Source organism: Onychostoma macrolepis, chromosome 17 (genome assembly GCF_012432095.1).
Source record: "Onychostoma macrolepis isolate SWU-2019 chromosome 17, ASM1243209v1, whole genome shotgun sequence".
Taxonomy (NCBI): Eukaryota; Metazoa; Chordata; class Actinopteri; order Cypriniformes; family Cyprinidae; genus Onychostoma; species Onychostoma macrolepis.
Genome location: NC_081171.1, coordinates 16,784,248 through 16,805,061, shown reverse-complemented (window position 1 = coordinate 16,805,061; position 20,814 = coordinate 16,784,248). Strand labels below are relative to the sequence as shown.

Genomic DNA, 20,814 nt, shown 5'->3' with positions numbered 1-20,814 from the left:
TGATTGGCATAGAGGGCTGTAGTGGCGGGTGGTCTGTGTCTGGCTCTTCCAGCATCCAGCCTGCTGAATTTGCAATTCCCTCCGGGCTCACGGCCCACTATGGCTGCCCTAACAGCAGCCTGACACAGCGAGCCTGAGCAGTCACTGGGGAATCCTTTGCTTTTTATAATACATTTTTAATCATTTCATTTGATGCCTCCCATGTTCTCAGTAATTTGTAATGACTGTTCACAAAAAACAAATACTTTGCCAGTAAAGGCTCAAAAAACTAATTTTTCTCCTCTTGCCTCTTTGTCTCTTTCTTTCGATTATGAGATGCTTGTTTGATGAAAGTGTCCTATTAAAATAGTTCAGTTGTTGAAAGTCACTTATAATAAATGAGCTGATTTTGCTCTGTCTTGAACATATGGAAATATTGTGTTATTTGTGACTGTGGGGACTTTATCATTGTACCTTGAGGTCGCATCTGGATATTGCTGATAAATGTATATGTAGATGATGTATGTAGATGTGCTCTGATCTCTCACTCTCTCCAACAGTGCGAACGCTGCTCTCCTCTCTTCAATGACAAACCCTTCAGAGCTGGAGATCAGGTACAGGCGTACAACTGCCGCCCATGCCAGTGCTATGGCCACGCCTCTTCCTGTTACTACAATGCAAGCCTAGATCCTCACCCTGGAGAACACTTCAGAGGAGGCGGAGGGGTGTGTGATAACTGTACACATAATACCACAGGTAACAGCATTTCGTGTTTTTTCAGAGTGTGACTATATGTTCCTAAAAGTGAAATGTAAAATTAAATTTGGAAATGTATTAAAACCTCTGTACTAAAACCTTTTTAATTGTCAAATTGCTATAATTTAAAAAAGGGACAAACTAAATACAAAGACTTTCTAAAATTTTTGTTCATTTTTCAATTTGACCTTTCTCTCGTTATGCTTATAATTTGTGAATGAAAAATAAAAATGTATTTAAATGATGATGAATTAAAAAATGTATTCAAAAATAGAGTAATTCTCCTTAGTGGACTCAAATATGTCAAATTATTAAATATATAAAAAAAAAATATTGTGTAAATATTGTGTAAAAAAAAAAAAAAGTCATCCTGCTGTCTAGATATGCCAGTCAATTATTGGAAAAACCATATTTGTCAACCTCTAAGACCTATTTCTGTCATATATTTTATAAAATAATTTTGTATTGTTCCAATATGCCATACCTAACAGAAACCCAGATATTTTTCATTACAACAGCTGGAGAAATAGTAGTGATATAATGAAAGCATCAAAAAGCAGAGCAGAAAAAAATCGAAATAATGCATCAGAGCGAAAACAGATGGACATTTAATGAAGTAAATCAGGCCATGCTAACAGGTTCATTGTTTCATATGCTGGGCATCAGGCACAGTGGCAGGTAGGGATGAAAGAGGACATTAAAGTGGACACCTTGGAAAATTACACATCTCTCGCCGGACCTCTCCCAAGACTGCAGTTTTTTAATTTGAAATCATAGTCCTATGATATGATTGAATTTTAATAGGTTGACATCAATTTCCCCCCTCCCCCCACCCATTTCCTTCTACAAGCAGACTCACTCTCTTTGGGTTTTAAAGGCAGGAACTGTGAACGGTGTCGGAGTCTGTTCTACAGGGAGGTGGGTGCACTCCTGTGGGCCAAGGACGTGTGCAAACCATGTGAGTGCCACAGCGCTGGGACCGTCAATGGCAGTTCAGAATGTGAGCCAGTAAGTGTAGACATGCACACAAATACATTCATCCACAAAAATGTATGCATTTCCCATAAATAAAAACCCATAGTAAGCAAAGCAGATAATGAAACCCCATAATTCACCACGTTTATTTCCTGCTCTTTGCTTTTTTGTATATCGAATATACATGTATATGTATATTAAATATTTTGATTCATTTAACAATAATTTCCACAACAGTTAAGATTAGTTGAAGCTCATTTTTAAAACTATGCAGATTTTTTGCCTCTGGTCTATATCTGATATTTGAGACTTAAGACACATTTCCAGATTTCGAGGTGCAACAGTAGCTCTGCATATGCAAAGGAAGACATCTGAGGCTTTGATCCCCGGCTTTGTGACGGACCTGAGAATTGTAGATTCAGATAACGATATTGGCCAGTCCCTCTCGAGAGGGTTGCATTGATGTATTGGCTGAGGACTTTAGTATTCACAACAGCATTTATCAGTGGTTTGATCAGTAGGGAGTATGTAAAAGTGTCGTCATGAGAGCCTCTCTCATGAGAATTCTCCCCCACCTTTTCCTTTATCTTAGCATCATGAAAGCCATTTTGGAGGAACAGATCCATGTCGATAGATATACTGGATGACAAATTCAGAATCAATGGCTGGGTCAGCCCCATGTTAGATTGTTACCTTATTTAAATGATCAGAACGATTATTTCCTCACATATGATAATGACTTTACACTGTTAGCCATTTCTGTTTGGTGCTGGGTAGGGATTGAGTATTCTCAGCTCATGGTAGGAATTTTTGTAGCTTATGTCTTGTTTTATTTTATTATTATTATTATAGATGATTCAAGATTTAAGAGTATTTTTATGATGCATATATATTTTTCGTTTTCCAACAAGTAATGCTGAAAAAGTTTATTTCAGTAAATATTATATTAACTCTGTTGTGTAATAGATAAAACCCCCACAAATATTCCAGTAGTCTATAAATTGAGGAAAAAAAGGTAAATAATAATAATAGTTATAACATTTAGTTAGACTAAATGGAATATTTGCTCTTTTTTAATGTACTACTGCTACTTCAGCTATTATATTATATTATATTATACAAAAATGCAGGTTAAAATAATTTAGTAGTAGTATATTACGTCACGCTGCAGGATTTTTCCAAGAGTCTTTTCCAAGAGAACTTTTCAAAAAATAGTTGTTTTTTTACTTTTGTATCAGCACTTAAAGGGATAGTTCACCTAAAATGAAAAGTCTGTCATCATTTACTCTCCCTCAAGTTGTTCTAAAACTGTATGAATTTTTTTTTTTTTTATCTGTTGAATATCAAAGAAGATATTTTTAAACATGTTGGTAACCAAACAGTTGCTGGTAGCCATTGACTTCCACAGTAAGGAAAAATACCATATCATGGGGAGCAGAAGAAAGTGTTCAGTGTTCAGCAGAAAGGGGAAAAAATTGTACAGGTTTGGGACAACTTGAGGGTAAGTAAACGATGACAAAATATTCAATTTTGGGTGGACTCTCCCTTTAAGCTTCAAGTCATTTGAGCCATCTAGTCTATTTTCCCAAAGTTCTGACATATATAACTTTACCACAAGGATCATGGTAGCTATTCATGTCAGTAGTATCAAATATTCCCTCTTTTCATCAAAACAACAGCTGGTATTTTCAATCCATCCCAAACAAGAGACTCGTTTTGTTAAGCCACATGACCCTCTGCACAATGGCAGCTTTTGAGCTCAGGTGTTGTGACCTCTTCCCCCCCTATCCCAAACCACTCCGTTCTCTGTAATGGAGATAAAAAGCAGCCCAGTGGGGATCGTCGGGGTGGGGGGTAGAGACAGAGCAGAACTGGCCATCCATGACTCACACACGCTCACACTGGCCTGCTCAACTTGACTAATTGGAACCTGGTCACGTGACACTCTCCTTCCTCCGCAGATCGGGGGGCAGTGTAAGTGCAAGCGACATGTGTCTGGCAGACAGTGCAATCAGTGCCAACACGGATTCTACAAGCTGCAGTCGGCGCTGGCTGACGGCTGCCGCGCCTGTAACTGCAATACCGCCGGGACCATGCAGCCAGATATTACCTGTCACCAGGACTCAGGTCAATGCCAGTGCAAGGCAAACGTAATCGGTACGTATCAAGCAGCATTGCGCCCTCCATCGCTCTTTCGCTCTCTTCTCCCATCCTTCTCTTCCTCTCTCTCCAACTTCTTTTTTCTGTCTCTCAACCTTTCTCTCTGTTAATTCCCACAAAATTGATTAGCTGTACAGGGCAAAAAATAAATACATAAACAAATGATTATGGTTGGAATCATACATTTAGTACTGTCTCTATGTAAATAAACTAATAAATAATTTTTTACGTAACAGCCGTGATGTTCATTTTGATCAACATTAGGATTTTATCTTAAAATTTATAATACTGTAAAGGAACCTTGCTTTTAACTTCTTTTAAAGGAATTGTTCACCCCAAAATGAAAATGTTGTCATCATTTACTCCCAAACCTGTATGAGTTGTTCTTATGTTGAACACAAAAGAAGATGTTTTGAAGAGTTGTTGGTCTCCATTGACTTCCATAGTAGGGAAGAAAATACTGTGGAAGTCAGTGGGGACCATCAGCTGTTTGATTACCAGCATTCTTCAAAATATCTTCTTTTGTGTTCAACATAAGAAAGAAACTCATGCAGGTTTGGAACAACATGAGGGTGAGTAAATGATGACAGAAATTTAATTTGGGGGGTGAACTATTATTCCTTAAAGTTTATTACTACTGTTTCTTAATCTAATTCATTTTAAATAGTCCTGAGGTAGGACAAACTTGTTAAAAAATATTCCATGTTGTCTTTCAGTAAGTTTTAAATTAAATATATTAACAAATAATTTTGACAATGGTTGATATGCAGTTTTTTTTAATAAGAAATGATTCATTTTCTACTTGTTTGCACTTTTTAATTTCTGAAATGAAAACATATGAAGCATACAGTGATCACTCTGCTCTGCTGCATATGTAAATGGCATGATTAAATTGTTTACTATCAGGCTCTTTTTTTTTTTTTTGGCAAAGCCCTTGTTTTCTGTGTGTTTTTTCTTCACAAATTTATTGTGAGCAGCAGCCAAAAGGATTTTTCTTCCAGCTTTTCCAGGCATTCCAGGTCCTTTGCGATAAATCTGTTCCATTTTTTCTTCTTCTTTGTACCTTTGAAACGTTTTCTTATGAAATGCAAAAGAATGTTACTTAGAAGATCATGTGTATTGCAAAGCCAGGATATCAAGGGCCACCTCATTTTAATTTTGTAATTCAATGCCAAGTTGATTATAATAAACTGCCCCTGTCTTCCTTATTTTTCACGCTTCTTACAAGACCTGCTTCTTTGTTTGTAGTTCCCACAGGTATTTTTCAGAAATTAGATTTGATTAAGGCAATTTATTACCTCCAGCGCGTTTGAGGCCAGCCGCAGCTTCATAAGGACAAAATTTATCAAGCGTCCAAAGTACTCTGCGTACACAATGTGCTTTGAAATGTTGATGTATGAGAATATTATGCAGAAAAGCATTACTGATAAAATGTGGGCTACGCTGGTACACGTCCCACTCCATGGGTGCACCAGTGGGCAGTCAAATGCACATATATAAAATCATACTGGTTAAAACCAAATACGCTTCAATTTAACAAAAATAATATCTTAAGCTTAAAGATTTACTTGCTTATTTTTACCTGCACTTTGTTGTTAGATTTAGTAATTAATTTCTTATTATATTCACAGTTGGACGGCGTGCAGTTACCGTAGCGTTTTGAGAGTTACACAAATTTTCCAACATCCACAAGCCATGCACACAATGACAAATTGCGGCACCTTTGGCATGATATTATTGGGGTATTCATCTGTGTCACATTGTGCATTTAACATAATGTTGTAATGAGGTTTAACTGTGGGTAGGGAGCAATATATTAATATCTAAATTCATTAAAGTGGAGCCGTGTAGCGGAATACACAGCAGTGGAGGAGAGTGGAGTTCTCAGTACTTATGGCTGTAAACGGTTTGCCCTGTAGGCTCTGCTCAGCAACATTAGGAATAGATTACCTGTCAGGAATATGTATGGCGTATTCAAATAAGCACTGCACACATTTTAAAAAACTTGATATGATTTGATTCCACGTAGACCACTTTTTAGGCTCTCCAAATGAGCTGTAATTCTTTTTTAGCCTCATAGTTATTTTTACTTTTTTCCCTTCCATTGCCTTTCTTGGGGCTCTTAATTTATTTATTTTCCTTTTATAGAAATTAAGTGTTATGCCCGAGGTGAGTCATTCATCATTGGGAAAGGGGCTCACTTAATGATGACATTACCAATTTCGTTTTTTATTCCTTGTGTAATATTTCACTGATTTATTTATTTGTTTACTATGTATTACAGTGAAATGTAGGTTATGATGTAAAGGCCAAGACCAAATAATTTCAGATGTTGAGGTTGGTGGTTTGTGGATGGTAAGGCAAATTTGAATAACTTTAGTTGAACAAAGATAAATGAAATGCTGCAATCTGCAAAAAGAAAACACATATGCCCATATTTTCTTGTTACTAGGGTCCACATAAATTGACTTGCACATTTTCACATGACGTTTGCTTTTGGAAATGGAAGTTTGTTCCACCTCAGACTGGAAAAAAACTTAAATGTTTTCATTTTTATAGTGAAATTGAGTAAATCTCTAAATATAATTTTAAATGTGCAATTACACTTAAATTATTTTTGCAAAATAAATGAAATGGAACACTGGTAGTAATAACCAAGGAAATGCAAAATCATTTCAAAATGGGCACAGCTCTTACTGTATCTTAAAATTTAAAGATTTAAAGTTACTATTTTTGTTCTATAAATTTAACAAAGCATCATTTAAATCTTTCTAGGAAGCTCCTGAAACCTGTTTAAAGGAATATTTCACCAAAAAATTATCATCATTCACTCACCTTCATGTCGTTCCAAGCCTGTATAAGTTTCTTTCTTATGTTGAACACACAAGAAGATATTTTGAAGCATTTTGAAGAGCCAAACAATTGTTGGTCCCTATTGACTTTCATAGTAGAGAAAGAAATACTGTGGAAGTCTATGGGGACCAACAACTGTTTGATTACCAGCATTCTTCAAAATATCTTCTTTTATGTTCAACATAAGAAATAAATTCTTACAGGTTTGGAACAATATGAGGGTGAGTAAATGATGACAAAATTTTCCTTTTTGGGTGAACTATCCCTTTATGTACCTCCTGGGGTCCTGGAATAGCACTGATAGTGGTCTCCTCTTTTTATACTTAGGTCTAACCTGTGACCGTTGTAACTACGGCTTCAAATTCCTCAATCACACAGTTCCCGATGGCTGCCTTCCCTGTGGCTGCGACCCACGGGGTTCTCTACACCAGTTCTGTAATCCTTTCACCAGCCAGTGTGAGTGCAAAGATGGCGTACAAGGCCTCCTCTGTGACACCTGCATCCCTCACTTTTACGGTCTGAACGGCAGTGGAGTCTGCCTGCCCTGCACCTGCAGTCCAAACGGATCCGTTTCTGGTACCTCCTGTGATGCAGTAACCGGGCAGTGTAAGTGCAAACCTCACACAGAGGGCCGGCAGTGTGACGTATGCCGGGATGGATACCACAGTCTGGATGGCAGAAACTCTTTGGGCTGTCTGCCTTGCCAGTGTGAGCTCAGGGGCACGGTGAACAGCTCAGATATTTGCGACAAGACCACGGGCCAATGCATGTGTAAAAACAACGTAGAGGGACTGCGGTGTAATCGATGCTCCTCTCACACCTACAACTTGAGTTCTGCCAATGCCACGCATGGATGTCAACCATGTCACTGTGACCACATGGGCACCATGCCTGTAACCGTGTGCAACCCTGTTAGCGGTCAATGCGTCTGCCTGCCCACACGCTACGCCCGAGACTGTGGAACCTGTAAACCAGGTTGGTGCTTTCAGTCTGATTTGAATATATCTCTCCATGTGTGTATTTACAAGGTAGATGGTGTATTTTCTAAGCTCATTATACTGTGTTGGCACTGCCAGTGAAGTCATCGCTTTTGTTGTTTACCGTGATTCCTAGCCATTGCGCATCGCATTTGAAGTATCTGCGTAAACATCTTTTGAATTACAAAGCGCTCTCTTCTTTTTCTTAACTAATGACTCCCTCGCATTTTGTTCTTGGCTCTGCAAGCTGCTGCATTGTTTTGTTATTCCTTTTTCCCTAGATTGTGCCTGGGAATTGAGTGTGTTTGGCAGTCACTTTGGCCGATGGCGTTTAGCTAGCATAGCTACAGGCCATTCCTCATGTACCCTCAATCAACCCCCTCATTGGCTGTTGGGCCAGCGCTGGCCTCATGACTCAAGTGCTCTTCAGGGGGTGGAAATGTTTGCACTTCTCTTATTCTTTGCAGCATAGTAAGTGCTAGAAGTGCACTGCCAGGGGCTCAAGGGTCAGTGTGGCTAGACCAGCTGTACCAGTTGGTCCCTTTGTCTTCATAATGAAGATTAACCCTCAGTGTTTACTGTAAAACCAACTTGCACTTTTACATGCCAAGCACAGTCTTCCAATTCCAAAAAGCTACTCCTCCTTTAGAGTACTGTGAAGACATATGTGACTCTGGACGACAAAACCAGCCTTAAGTGTCAATTTTAATTGAGATTTATACATCATCTGAAAGCTGAATAAATAAGCTTTTCATTGATGTATGGTTTGTTAGGATCGGACACTATTTGGCTGAGATACAACTATTTTAAAATCTGGAATTCGAGGGTGCAAAAAAATCAAAATATTGAGAAAATGTCTTTAAAGTTGTCCAAATGAAGTTCTTAGCAATGCATTTTACTAATCAAAAATTACATTTTGATACATTTACGGTAATACATTTCCAAAATATCTTCATGGAACATGATCTTTACTTAATATCCTAATGATTTTTGGCATAAAAGAAAAATTGATAATTTTGACCCATACAATGTATTTTTGGCTATTGCTACAAATATACCCCAGCGACTTAAGACTGGTATTGTGGTCCAGGGTCACATATAGTCTCTTTAGTAATTTGGATAGTTGATCCTATTTTAATGTATTGTCCAATAAAAAAAGTTGAACACAACCCTTAAACCCTGCTGATAAAACAACTTAGACTAGTTTAGACCAGCTTAAAGACCACATGAAATTTTGTGCATATTAGTCTGTGTATAGCTTGAGTATGGTAGTGTATGGTAGTGTAATTGAATGAATGAATGAATGAATGAATGCTATAGATATAATCTACATGAAATAAATCCAAGTATAATAAGAATGTTTTTTTATTTTTTATTATTATTAATTTCAAATCTAGGTATGATCAAGTTGTTTTCTAGGTGCTGTTTAGGGTATTCAAGACTCAGACATAGTTATTTATTAAAAGGGACTGTACTGTTTTTAACATAAATAGACAACTATTTTATTCAGAGATATGTTTAACTGGTGTATTTAAAAAGTATCACCTGAATGTATTTTAGATTTTTTGTCAAGTATTAACCTTAAATGGCTTATATAGCTTCTTGATAATTGTATGACTTTTGTTATTTATTCCATTTTCGCCATTGCTTCTGACATGGTGTTCATAAGGACATAGATAGATAAATACAGGACAAACCCTTCAGTGGAGTGCTGCATGGATGACATATTTTTGTAGGCCAATACAGTACAGGCATTACCCTGGTTCCCTCAATAAAAAGTCAATATGATTTTCCATTGGCTTTTGGATTTTTGCTGAAAATAACTGACCATCAAACGCTTATGATTCTTATATGATTTGTTCACCAAGACAGTCTTTACAAATTGACACAACTTTTATGAATTTTAATGTCTAAATACAATTACTAGAAGTAGAAAGCTAAAGTTAGGCTATAAATGAATTAATTACACCATGGTTGCATGACTTCAACATCACTACCACTAAGCATCAAACAACTCTTTTAAACTTTATTTAAAATCTACGAGTTAGAAAGTATGAGTTAAATCCCCAACAACCTCTGTAGCCCCTTTGGGTATTACTAATGGATTTTATGTTGTTGAATAAAATGTGAAAATATCTTAAGCTTCTGTTAACCCAAGACCTTATTTCAGGCATTATAACCAAAAACCTGTTGACTTCAAAAAATAAAAGCAAAAATGGGTTTTAGGACTCTATGTCCCACATCCACTTCCCATTTCAACACGGAATATGTCAACAGAAATTATGCATTTGTAATTAAGTTGCAGTTTCAATGTAATATTGTACTAACACTACAATACTAACACAGTTAAAACTGTAATCAAATATTTTACGTGTTTTATGTAAGTCAACATCAAAATAAGTTTATTTCTTTAAAGCAAAACAAAAGATTAATAAAAATTATTTAAAAAGTACTTTACAGTAAAGTAAGTGTGTGAAAGTATGAAAGTGTACTGTCTTCAGGTACACTTAAGTGGACTTTTATTTCATTATAGTAATAGTAAATTTTTGGTAAAAGTACTTTTAAGACCGTATTCAGTACAGCCAAGCACATTTCTTTTTCAAAGTTAGCCATGATGGGTAACCAGTCAAACCAGCATGAAAATGCCCAAAACATTTTTTAAACTTGTATTTGGTCTAGGCTATTTTTCCAGCAGGGAAACGATGCTTCCCAACATCCACCAATGAGCCCATGCATAAGATATGAGGGCGCTAAGCTCACACGATAACCAGACAAGGATGTACGGCCAGCCCTCCCCTAGCTTGTGCCCCTCCACACATGATGAAATAATGCAGGCGTACCTGCTGCTCACCAGAGCCTCGGCCGCCCATGCCGGCACATAAAGCATGTGTACGGAGAGTGGGGCTGGCAGGAGTAAATTGAAAGCACAGGGAGCGGGGGGAGATCCATTTGGAGGAGGGTGGGGGGACTGATGACTGTGTTTCTGCAGGCCCTCCCCCGGCTCCCCTCACGGAGCTACTCTGTCGTATTTCACCGGAGGGGAAGCAGCCTTGTGATTGAAACATCTCAAACTCAGCGCCCCCTGTCTGATTGATGCGTGCAGGAGCCTGACGGAGCCCTTGAGATTCAACTCGTACTTTATTCTTAAGAAGATATAGATGGAAAGTGGACCAGGACAATCTTAAAGGAACATTTCATGCAAAAATGAATACCTACTTGACTTTTCTGTGAAAGCCAAAAGGAGATTATAGGCAGAATATCTGAACAGGTGTTTTTCTCACAACAAGACGATAATAATTTACTGTACTTATTTCTTATAAAGGGACAGTTCACCCAAACATGAAATTTCTGTCATCATTTACTCACACTCATATCGTTCCAAAACAGTATGACTTTCTTCTGTAGAACTATGGAACTGATGAAAAGTATTTGTCTATGCAATGAAAGTCATTGGGGTTCAAAACAACATTGGACCCCACTGACTTTCATTTATATATATATATATATATATATATATATATATGTGACCCTGGACCACAAAACCAGTCTTAAGTAGCACAGGTATATTTGTAGTACTAGCCAGCAATACATTGTATGGGTCAAAATGACTGATTTTACTTTTATGCCAAAAATCATTTGGATATTAAGTAAAGATCTTGTTCCATGAAGATATTTTTCCTACCGTAAATATATCAAACCTTAATTTTTGATTAGTAATATGCATTGCTAAGAACTTCATTTGGACAGCTTTAAATGCAATTTTCTCAATATTTAATTAATTTTTTTTTTTGCACCCTCAGATTCCAGATTTTCAAATAGTTGTATCTCGGCCAAATATTGTCCTATCATAACAACCCATACATCAATGGAAAGCTTATTTATTCAGATTTCATATGATGTATAAATCTCAATTGGCCCTTATGACTGGTTTTGTGGTCCGGGGTAATATATAGTATATCTTTGTGTTTCCGTAGAGGAAAGTAATTGATAAAAAAAGAAAAAAAAAGTTCACTTAATTGTTTTGAATAACTACAATTTTACAATTATAGTTAAAGTATGTTATTTCCGTAATAACTGTTTTTAAAGCCATGCTAAAGTACTTATTTTCTTAAGGGAGTTATTTTTTTTATTTTATTTTACTTTATTTATTTTTTTTCCATGGTGATAGCAAAAGAGGAAGTAAATGAGAGAGCTCACAATAAAATATGCGTAATGAGTCTGTGTTATTTCGCATCATGTGTCATTGCAGGTTTCTTCCTGTCTGAGGAGGGGCTCAGCGAGTGTGAAGTGTGTGAATGTCACTCGGTTGGAGCAGTGGGGCAGGTGTGTGCTGCCCACTCAGGGCAGTGTGTGTGTGCTCACCCATCACTGACCGGTCGCAGATGCGACCAGTGCCAGGATCTCTTCTTTGGCTTTAATCCAAGTGTTGGCAGGTCAGTGCCATGGTCTAACACCTTTATCTCGGTCATGTTCGAGAAAGACGTTTTCATTTATTACCATGCAGCAAGATATATCTTCAAGTAAAAAAGAACAGTGTAAATCACCGTCGAAAATGACTCCAGACCTCCCTCCCGTCACCGAGACTGAACACTAGTGAATAAAGCCCATTTAGAAAATCATGCACATCACTTTTCATAGCGATTTGAGCCAGTTAGCTGCTTACTGGCCCACGGGTTCAGACAGAGCCAGCAAAGGTCAAATTAGCCATTAAAGTCTCCCGCCTCTAAACGAGGCTGCATTTTAATACTCTCTGCATAGTTGATTTGTTGGATACATCAATTAGGTTGTAAATACATCATATGTTAGCTGTCTTAATGATATACTCCAAAGCAGCTCCCCAGCTTGAACATATGGCCTAAGTTGGGGATGGAAAACTTGGCATTCTCGAGAGTCAGTGGATTGGAAAATGATTTTTCTTCTTCTTTTTTTCGTTTCCTACACACAGCAGATTTCTTTTGATGATTTGTATATTTAAGTCTTGGTTTGCTTGAAGTCTCATTGAATGACCTTCCTGAAGGCTTGCAGGAGATATTTAACTACTCCAGCCACGCTGGGTGAATAAAAGAACAGTGGGGGACATCGTCAGCGCTTCCCATATCAACCATCGCTTACCTTTTAAGCGTTTCCCCCTCAAAATAAAAAATATGATGTTGGGATGCACAGTAGGCAGGGAGAACATTAATTGTTGGCTGGTGAGATGCAAATAGCATGAGCGCGTGTTTTCGATGCATCAACAACAGGGCTACCGGACATCACAAATTGTTAATCCATACGAGTCGTGACAGATCACTGCATACGCAATCCATCCAGCTGCACTCGTTCGCCCGGTAAGGATGAAAAATGAACTATTTAAACTGATTAGAGGGGAAGCTTGAACTGCATCAGGAGATCCTACACAATAAAGATTTCTTTATCTAAATATTATAAACTCATTTGTCCGCCCCGGAATCAATAAGATGATGCATCTTATTTTGTTTTCTTATATTGGGTCGTTCGCTGCGGACCACCTAATAGAGGTAGTTAAAAACCCACAATATGGTTAGGGAAGATTAGCCATCACAGCAAATGACAGGCATTGGCTACATGGAAAGTGGTGCTTGGCTAATCATTTAACCTTGGCGGGGAAAAGCAAGTTTTATTTTACAGAAGTGTAGGTCATATCTGCTCACTGTTTTTTCCTGTTGCTAGTCAAACTTGCGTAATTCCTTGATTGCAAATTTTCCAGCTCTATTTGTAACACCTGTTCCAGACAAACGTCAAGGCGCAATCTGGAGTCATTTACTTTGATAGCTGCAAGCTATTGGTGTATTTCAAATATGGAGAATGTAAGCATGTGGAACTTAGCAATATTGGTACTGATCACAGAATTTGATACTTCAAGTGGCTTCGTTTTTGCATGACGAAGAGAAAAAAGTTCACTGTCTCCTTCCGAGGAGTCAAGGTCGAACCACATTGGGAAACGGGTGGCTTAGCCCAAAACGCCCCTGTAGTTGACAGAACAAATTTTCAGCTCATTAAGAGTCTGTGGCTTTTATCAGCTGCTTTCGAGGGTGTCAGGCGCTTGGCCCCCACATCACCCGCTGCTGGCCCCTCAGGGCCTTTCCTCCTCCATCCCCTACACCCCTCCCAGAAGTGTCACTGACAGGTGCATCTGTGAATGCCTCCATTTAGTCAAAGTGCCCCCCCTTTCCCTCACAGTAACACACACACACATTCACTTTTTGCAACTCTTCGTCTCTTAGCTAGCCGGAGAGAGACTCACGTTTTTTTGTAAATAGAGCTGGACTTGTTACTCTTGGTTAATTACCTGATTTCATGTCCTCTACAGACATGGACAATGTCACAAGAAGTGATACTGTTTTTTATCTTACGAAAATGGTTTTTGTGTCTCTTGTGATCTCCATGTGTCTAGGTGTGAGCTGTGTGGATGTGATCCTGTCGGGGGATTCGATGGCTCGTGCCACCCCCAGACAGGGCAGTGTCTGTGCAAGCCATATGTGACTGGAGATAAATGTGACATCTGTGTGGAGGGAGCCAGTCACATGGATCCAAACAACTACCTGGGCTGCAGTAAAGGTCTGAATCAATATATATTTTAAATATGTATTAATAGCTACGTTATTTTATATATTTTGAATTAGCTTTTCTTTTTATTACAGCATTTTAGTTTCCTTTAAACAATTTTTTTTTAAGTATTATTTAATTTTTATAAATTATTTACATTTTTTTATTCTTTAATATATATATATTTTTTAGTACTTCAATAATAGTAATTTTATTACTTAAACCTAAGTTTATTTTATTTAACTTATTTGACAAGGCAACATTTGTTATTTTCGTTAATTTTTTTAAATACGTTTTTATAGTTTTAATTAACAATAACAACACTGATGAATTAAAAAAAAAAAGAATATTTATCCATGTGAATATAAGCATAATGATACATAGAGCAATACAAATACATTTAAATGACACTGAACTATTCTTCATTGATACTTTTCAATATTAAATAACATATACAGATAACATTTAACATTTATTTCTAATCAGCATTATCCCATGATATCAAAATTTGGCATTCATGAAACACTATCAGCAAATAAAAAGACAAGCCCTTTGATATATTCCAGCCTATGGTTTCAGTAGGAAATATTTTAACATGGAAAAAAAAATCAAACCATAAAGTCCCTGCTTTAGTAGTTCAATTTTAAATTCCTGTGACTCAACACTCCATTTGGCTCAAAAACAGGAAAATGCCTCTTATAGATCACATCACAGAGTTTCTTTATTGTAGTGACTGTAATTTAAATGCAGATTTCCCCAATATAGTCAAATTGCTTTGTAAGTTTAATGCAAGAGAGGCATACCTAAGGTCAGAACTCACTGCCGTCACTCAACTGCTGTGGTATTTACGTTGGACTGTGGAATTTATTACATACTTTATTCAAAATACTTGCCCTGGAGCTGACACTCAAATTTAATCATGTTGCATCCTTATGTTTTAGCTGAACATTTCTATTCAATATAGATATATATCTCTCTCATGATCTTATGCCATTCCTGGGTTCAGTGCATATCTACATTATAAACATTCAGCATGTATACTGTAAGGTGACCTGTTTATGGGTCTGTATGTGTTTAGAGCATACAGCACTTAACCTTACGGAGACACTTAAAGCCCTAATGTGCCCCTCCATACAGTGTTTTTATTAAGTTAGCATTTTTACATGTAACAAATGATTGTTGCTCTAGTATATTCATAGTCCATTTTCCCTGTTAGCTAGCAGCTTTGGTGCTTTAACCTTGTGTCTTCCACTTCTTTAGTTCTGTTTCACAATGCAGATTTATCACCAATATGTATTGGCTTACACTCTCCCGCTCCTGTTCAGATCCCCAGCAGCAGCCTCCTCCCCTCGGCCGGGTTCTGAACTCCACGGCTATAGAGCTGAGCTGGAGAGCCCCTGACTCCCCCAACAGCAATGAACTGATGTACACAGTGCTTCGAGACTCAGAGATCATCCACATCAGCCACAGCCAGCACCCATTCAGTTAGTGTCAAATGTCTTTGTCTATAAAACACTACTTTGAGTATATAAAATATGATTGTGTTCTGGAATTAAATGATACTTTTTTGACACAATAAGATTGAAAGATTTAAATTATAACATAGAAAAGAATCCTGCAGACCCTCATGACTGTGTTGATTTGACCTTTTTATGACAAGGCAAGATTAGTTCAAGTTGCAAAATGTCATGTGGTGCGACTCCCCGAAAACATAATGATTTTTATTAATTATTAATGATATTTGTTAAAAAAGTTAAGAAAATATATTTTTTAAATATAAAAAAAAAGACTAAAATGTGTACACACATTCAAAGTGTGGGGTAAATATGTTATTACTTAATACTTGATGACACCGAAACAACCTGAAACGAAAAGAAAAATATTTTAAAACTACAACAATAAACATGAATACAAAGAGTACATTTCTAAGAACATGGCATGTGTGCATTAAAAATTTTTGGTAACACTTTAGAATAGGGAACACTTATTAACTATTAACTATGACTTTTCCCTCAATAAACTCCTAATTTGCTGCTTATTAATAGTTAGTAAGGTAGTTGTTAAGTTTAGGTATTTGGTAGGATTAGGGATGTAGAATAAGGTCATGTAGAATAAGGCATTAATATGTGCTTAATTACTACTAATAAATGGCTAATATTCTATTAATATGCATGCTAATTAGCAACTAGTTAAGAGACCCTAAAATAAAGTGTTACCAAATTTTTTTTTTTTGAACACTCATATACACTACCGTTCAAAAGTTGTGGTTTAAATTAAAATGAATACCTTTATTCAGCAAGGATGCATTAAATTCAGAATTGAGAGTAAAGATGTTTATAACATTAAAGCAAATTTGTATCACTAAAAATTGCTGTTTGTTTGAAATATTCATCAAAGTATCCTAAAAGAAAAAATATCACGCTTTCCACAAAATATTAAGCAGCAACTTTTTTCAACATTGATAATAAAAATAAATGTTTCTTGAGCATCAAACCAGCATATTGCAATGAGAATAAATTAAATTTTAAAACATATTAAAATAGAAAACATATTTTAAATTGTAATAATATTTCACAATATTACTGTTTTTACTCTATTTTTTGATCAAATAAATGCAGCTTTGGTGAGCATTAAAGACTTTTTTTCAAATCTTACTGACCCCCAACTTTTAAACATTATTGTTAATTAATTGACAATTAACATATTGTCATCAGTACCACAATTTGTTTGACAGCTTCCTTGTTCTCTTCCTCACACAGGAACTATGCATTACACAGATGCCGATTTGTCTCCTTACACAGCATACTCTTACCAGCTCATCACCAGTAATATCCGTGCTAACACCAGCAGCGCCACGGTCAGCTTTCACACTCTGTCTGCTGTACCTGAGCAAGAAGAACTCCAATTAACCCTTGTGGGTCGAGCCAAGCCCACCAGTGCCTCCTTTAACTGGACGGAGCCTTTGAACACCACTGGTCCTGTGGAGAGCTTTACCCTGAGTTCGATACATGATCTAACCGGAGAGGAGAGGATCCACTACACAGGACTTCAAACAGTGGCTACCGCTGAGGAGCTGCAACCTTTCACTCGATACAACTTCAGTCTGCAGGCTTGCACTAACGGAGGCTGCGCTTGCAGCGAGAGTCTGATCGTACTTACCGCTCAGATACCTCCCCATCAGCAGCCTGCACCTACAATCACAACCTTAGGGTCCTCTCAACTCAAAGTGGACTGGGAACCTCCAGTGTTACCTAATGGTATTGACACACTTAGAGCATTTCTTACTATTTTAGATAATTTTTGACAGGGGCACTTTGAAAAATAGGCGGCCCACTTTAAGACATGTGGTATGTGCAGTGGTTCTAAAACCTTTTTGACTTGAAGGCCCCCATTGTCTAAAACAATATTTGTGGGCCCCTCATGTAAGCTATAATAATATTCTAAATATTTCAGTATGTACTGCTGTAATTATGACAAAGCTGCTTGTTTTCAAACTTTTTTGAAACTGGAAATAGTCAATATATTAAAGGGTTAGTTCACCCAAAAATGAAAATTCTGTCATTAATTGCTCACCCTCATGTCTTTCCAAACCCGTAAGACTTTCGTTCATCTTCGGAACACAAATTAGGATATTTTTGATGAAATCTGAGAGCTCTCTGATCCTCCATAGACAGCAAGGATACTATCACGATCAAGGCACAGAAATGTAGCAAGGACATTGGTAAAATAGTCCATGTGACATCAGGGGTTTAACAGTAATTTTACGAAGCTATGAGAATACTTAATTTGTGTTAAGTAATAAAATAAGTAATAGAAAAATATCTTAATTTGTGTTCCGAAGATGAACGAAGATTTTATGGGTTTTGAACGACATGAGGGTGTGTAATTAATGACAGAATTTTCATTTTTGGGTGGACTAACCCTTTAAAATAATTAACCACAATTATTTTTGGGTCCAGAAGTTTTAATAACAGTTTGTACTTTAATAAAACAATAGTTTTTGAGGGAAAATAAAAAAAAGATAAATATTAAATTTACACCTAATTTTTATTTGTTTTATTTTATTTGCTTTTTTTACATTTTAATTAAATCGTTTTAAGTGATCCTGCGGCTCCCTTGTTTGATGAGGCCCCCCAGTGGGCTCCAGCCTCCTGGTTGAGAACCACTGGCATATACACACCGTTTCAAATATTCATAGGACACATGTTATGTTCTTGTTGTTAAAATGATCACTACCTCTAATTTTTACATATTTGTGTGGCATTTTTTCCCCCAATTTTGTATCCGTTTTTGTCTTCAACCAGACCTAATATGCTGAAAGAAATTAAAATAATCAGCTTTTGACTTCGTAACCCCTCACTGAAACAGTATTAGATGTTAAACTTGTTGAAAGTAACGTTGTCTTTTTCATTTAAATATTCAGATCAGTCCCCAAATTTCACTCTCCTGTTTTATTTATAGGGAGTAGTAATATTGTTAGACATGATTTTATTTAACAGCGATTTTTAAATGCATACGGCAGAGCTGAAATTCTCTTCCACTCTGCCATAGCTTCCTTTTTAGCCGTCTCCAGCTACATCATTACAATAATGAGAAATACTATTATAGAGATGCCATTTGATCTCAGCCGGGATGAAAATTAATTCCTTACGAACTTTAATCTACAACCAAGAGGCTTGATTATGGCTCAGCCCATGCTTCATTTCGCAATATAAACTGATGGGACTGCGTGCCGCAAAGAAACATTTCACATTTAAAACAGTTGATTGCTGCATACAATTATGTATTGTGCCTCGCGCCATTGAAAGCTTCGCAAAATAGCCCTCTGTATATCAATGACTTTTAATGCCAGTTATCATGCTTTTTGCCAAATTAGCTCATTAACATGGACCATTATAAAGTGCCCTTAGAGGATTCTCTCAATGAATTTCCTCTCCGTTTAATTGTGTCTATCTGATTCTCTCTGTCTGCCTCTCTTTTCTACATAATTTCATGCAGCAGCTGTAATTGTGTATTGTCAATGGCCAGTTTTACATCTCAATATCATCTGCTTCTGTCTGAGGCTTAATAAGGGATTGTAGAAGAAGGTATTGGTATATGTATGTTTCATGCATCTCTTTCTTTCTCTCTTCAGGTATAATTATCAGGTATGAGCTTTTTATGCAGCTGCTGAATGAGTCGCAGAGAAACGCCACCAGTTACGGTCCAGAGCAAAGGGTTTTCGTCAGTAGTGGCTGGCTGAACCCACGGCCGTCGATGAGTTCAGCCAATGAGAACGCTTTAACCCCGCCTGAGAGCAGTGCAGTGGTGTCCAATCTTGAACCCTTTTCTGCCTACCGCTTCAGAGTGCTCACGGTTAACATGGCCGGCAGTACCCTGTCAGAGTGGGCCATGGGGCGAACTGCAGAAGGAGGTCAGTCAAACACAATTTGTGCTATCAAAGAAAGCCATTTAAAGTTGTTTTTTACTAAACTGTGGTGATTATAACTATAAAATGATGAAACTGTGTATTAAATTTTGGTTGGGGATGGCTCTTTTCATTTTGTTTTATATCCGAAGAGATTATGAAACAAATTATCTTGAATAACACTCAAAACAGTTTGAAATAAACAAGTATTGCATTTCATAGGCCACAAACACGGCTCCATTCCGCAGAGAAAATCCTGTATCTTCGGGCTTTATTTAGATGGGAGCCCTGGAGAATTGATTTTGAGGAGATGCTTATTAAGCAGAGAAAGAATCGGTGGCTAGTGTTACAGCATAGAATGACAGTTCCTGAAAAACGGAAACTGGGAATTAGCATAAACATGTGAGGGATTGTTTATGTGGGATGAATTTTCACCACAAATGCTTCACAGGAAGAAGCCCGTCCAGGCTTTCTATTTTATTTAAAAAGAAGACAGCTGAAGTTCCATGTAGTGTTTCTGTCAACTTCCTCTCTATATTTTGACACTTGGAGGGAGGTGTACTTTACTATTTTTATTTCTCGCCATGTTTTTGTTTGACGAGATGCACTTGAGTTTGCAGATTTCCTTGTCAAAGGCTGTGTTAAGAGGATAACCCAACAGCTGTTTGAAATAAGTCAGGTTTAAACAGTGCAGATCGGAATCAGTTTGTAAGTATTAACAAGTAAAAAAAATTGAATTGATAAATTATGCTTCCCAAATGAAAAAAAATTGAATAATATTTTATCTGTATTTTCCCAGTATTTATTTGTTTGTTTATTATTTTCCCATTATTGTCCACTGTATATGTGTGTATATATATATATATATATATATATACACACACAGCGGGTAAAATAAGTATTGAACACATCACCATTTTTCTCAGTAAATATATTTCCTCTTCAGGAACTCGAGCTGCGTCCGAAAACGCAATGGGAACGCCTTCAGCGTGACTGGCTCTGAATCGTATGTGAAATCAGTCCAATAGATGGGCGAGACGTCACGGGAGGGTGACGTAATGACCAGGAAGCTATATATATATAGGCATCAGCTTTCTGTCATTCAGCGAAGCTCTGTGTGTGTCAGTCGCATTTCATGTTCTG

At 37.1% G+C, this 20,814-nt stretch overlaps 1 protein-coding gene across 1 annotated transcript in view; it reads left to right on the top strand.

Annotated features, from left to right (window-relative positions):
• The window catches only part of ush2a (Usher syndrome 2A (autosomal recessive, mild)), a 220,568-nt gene that overhangs the window by 31,007 nt on the left and 168,747 nt on the right, over positions 1 to 20,814 (top strand). Inside the window, exons 11-19 of the mRNA XM_058749724.1 lie at positions 540 to 735; positions 1,613 to 1,743; positions 3,672 to 3,867; positions 7,051 to 7,698; positions 11,950 to 12,133; positions 14,113 to 14,276; positions 15,590 to 15,748; positions 17,024 to 17,521; positions 19,399 to 19,677. Coding sequence (XP_058605707.1) covers positions 540 to 735; positions 1,613 to 1,743; positions 3,672 to 3,867; positions 7,051 to 7,698; positions 11,950 to 12,133; positions 14,113 to 14,276; positions 15,590 to 15,748; positions 17,024 to 17,521; positions 19,399 to 19,677 — 2,455 coding nt within the window. The remainder of the gene's footprint in view (positions 1 to 539; positions 736 to 1,612; positions 1,744 to 3,671; positions 3,868 to 7,050; positions 7,699 to 11,949; positions 12,134 to 14,112; positions 14,277 to 15,589; positions 15,749 to 17,023; positions 17,522 to 19,398; positions 19,678 to 20,814) is intronic.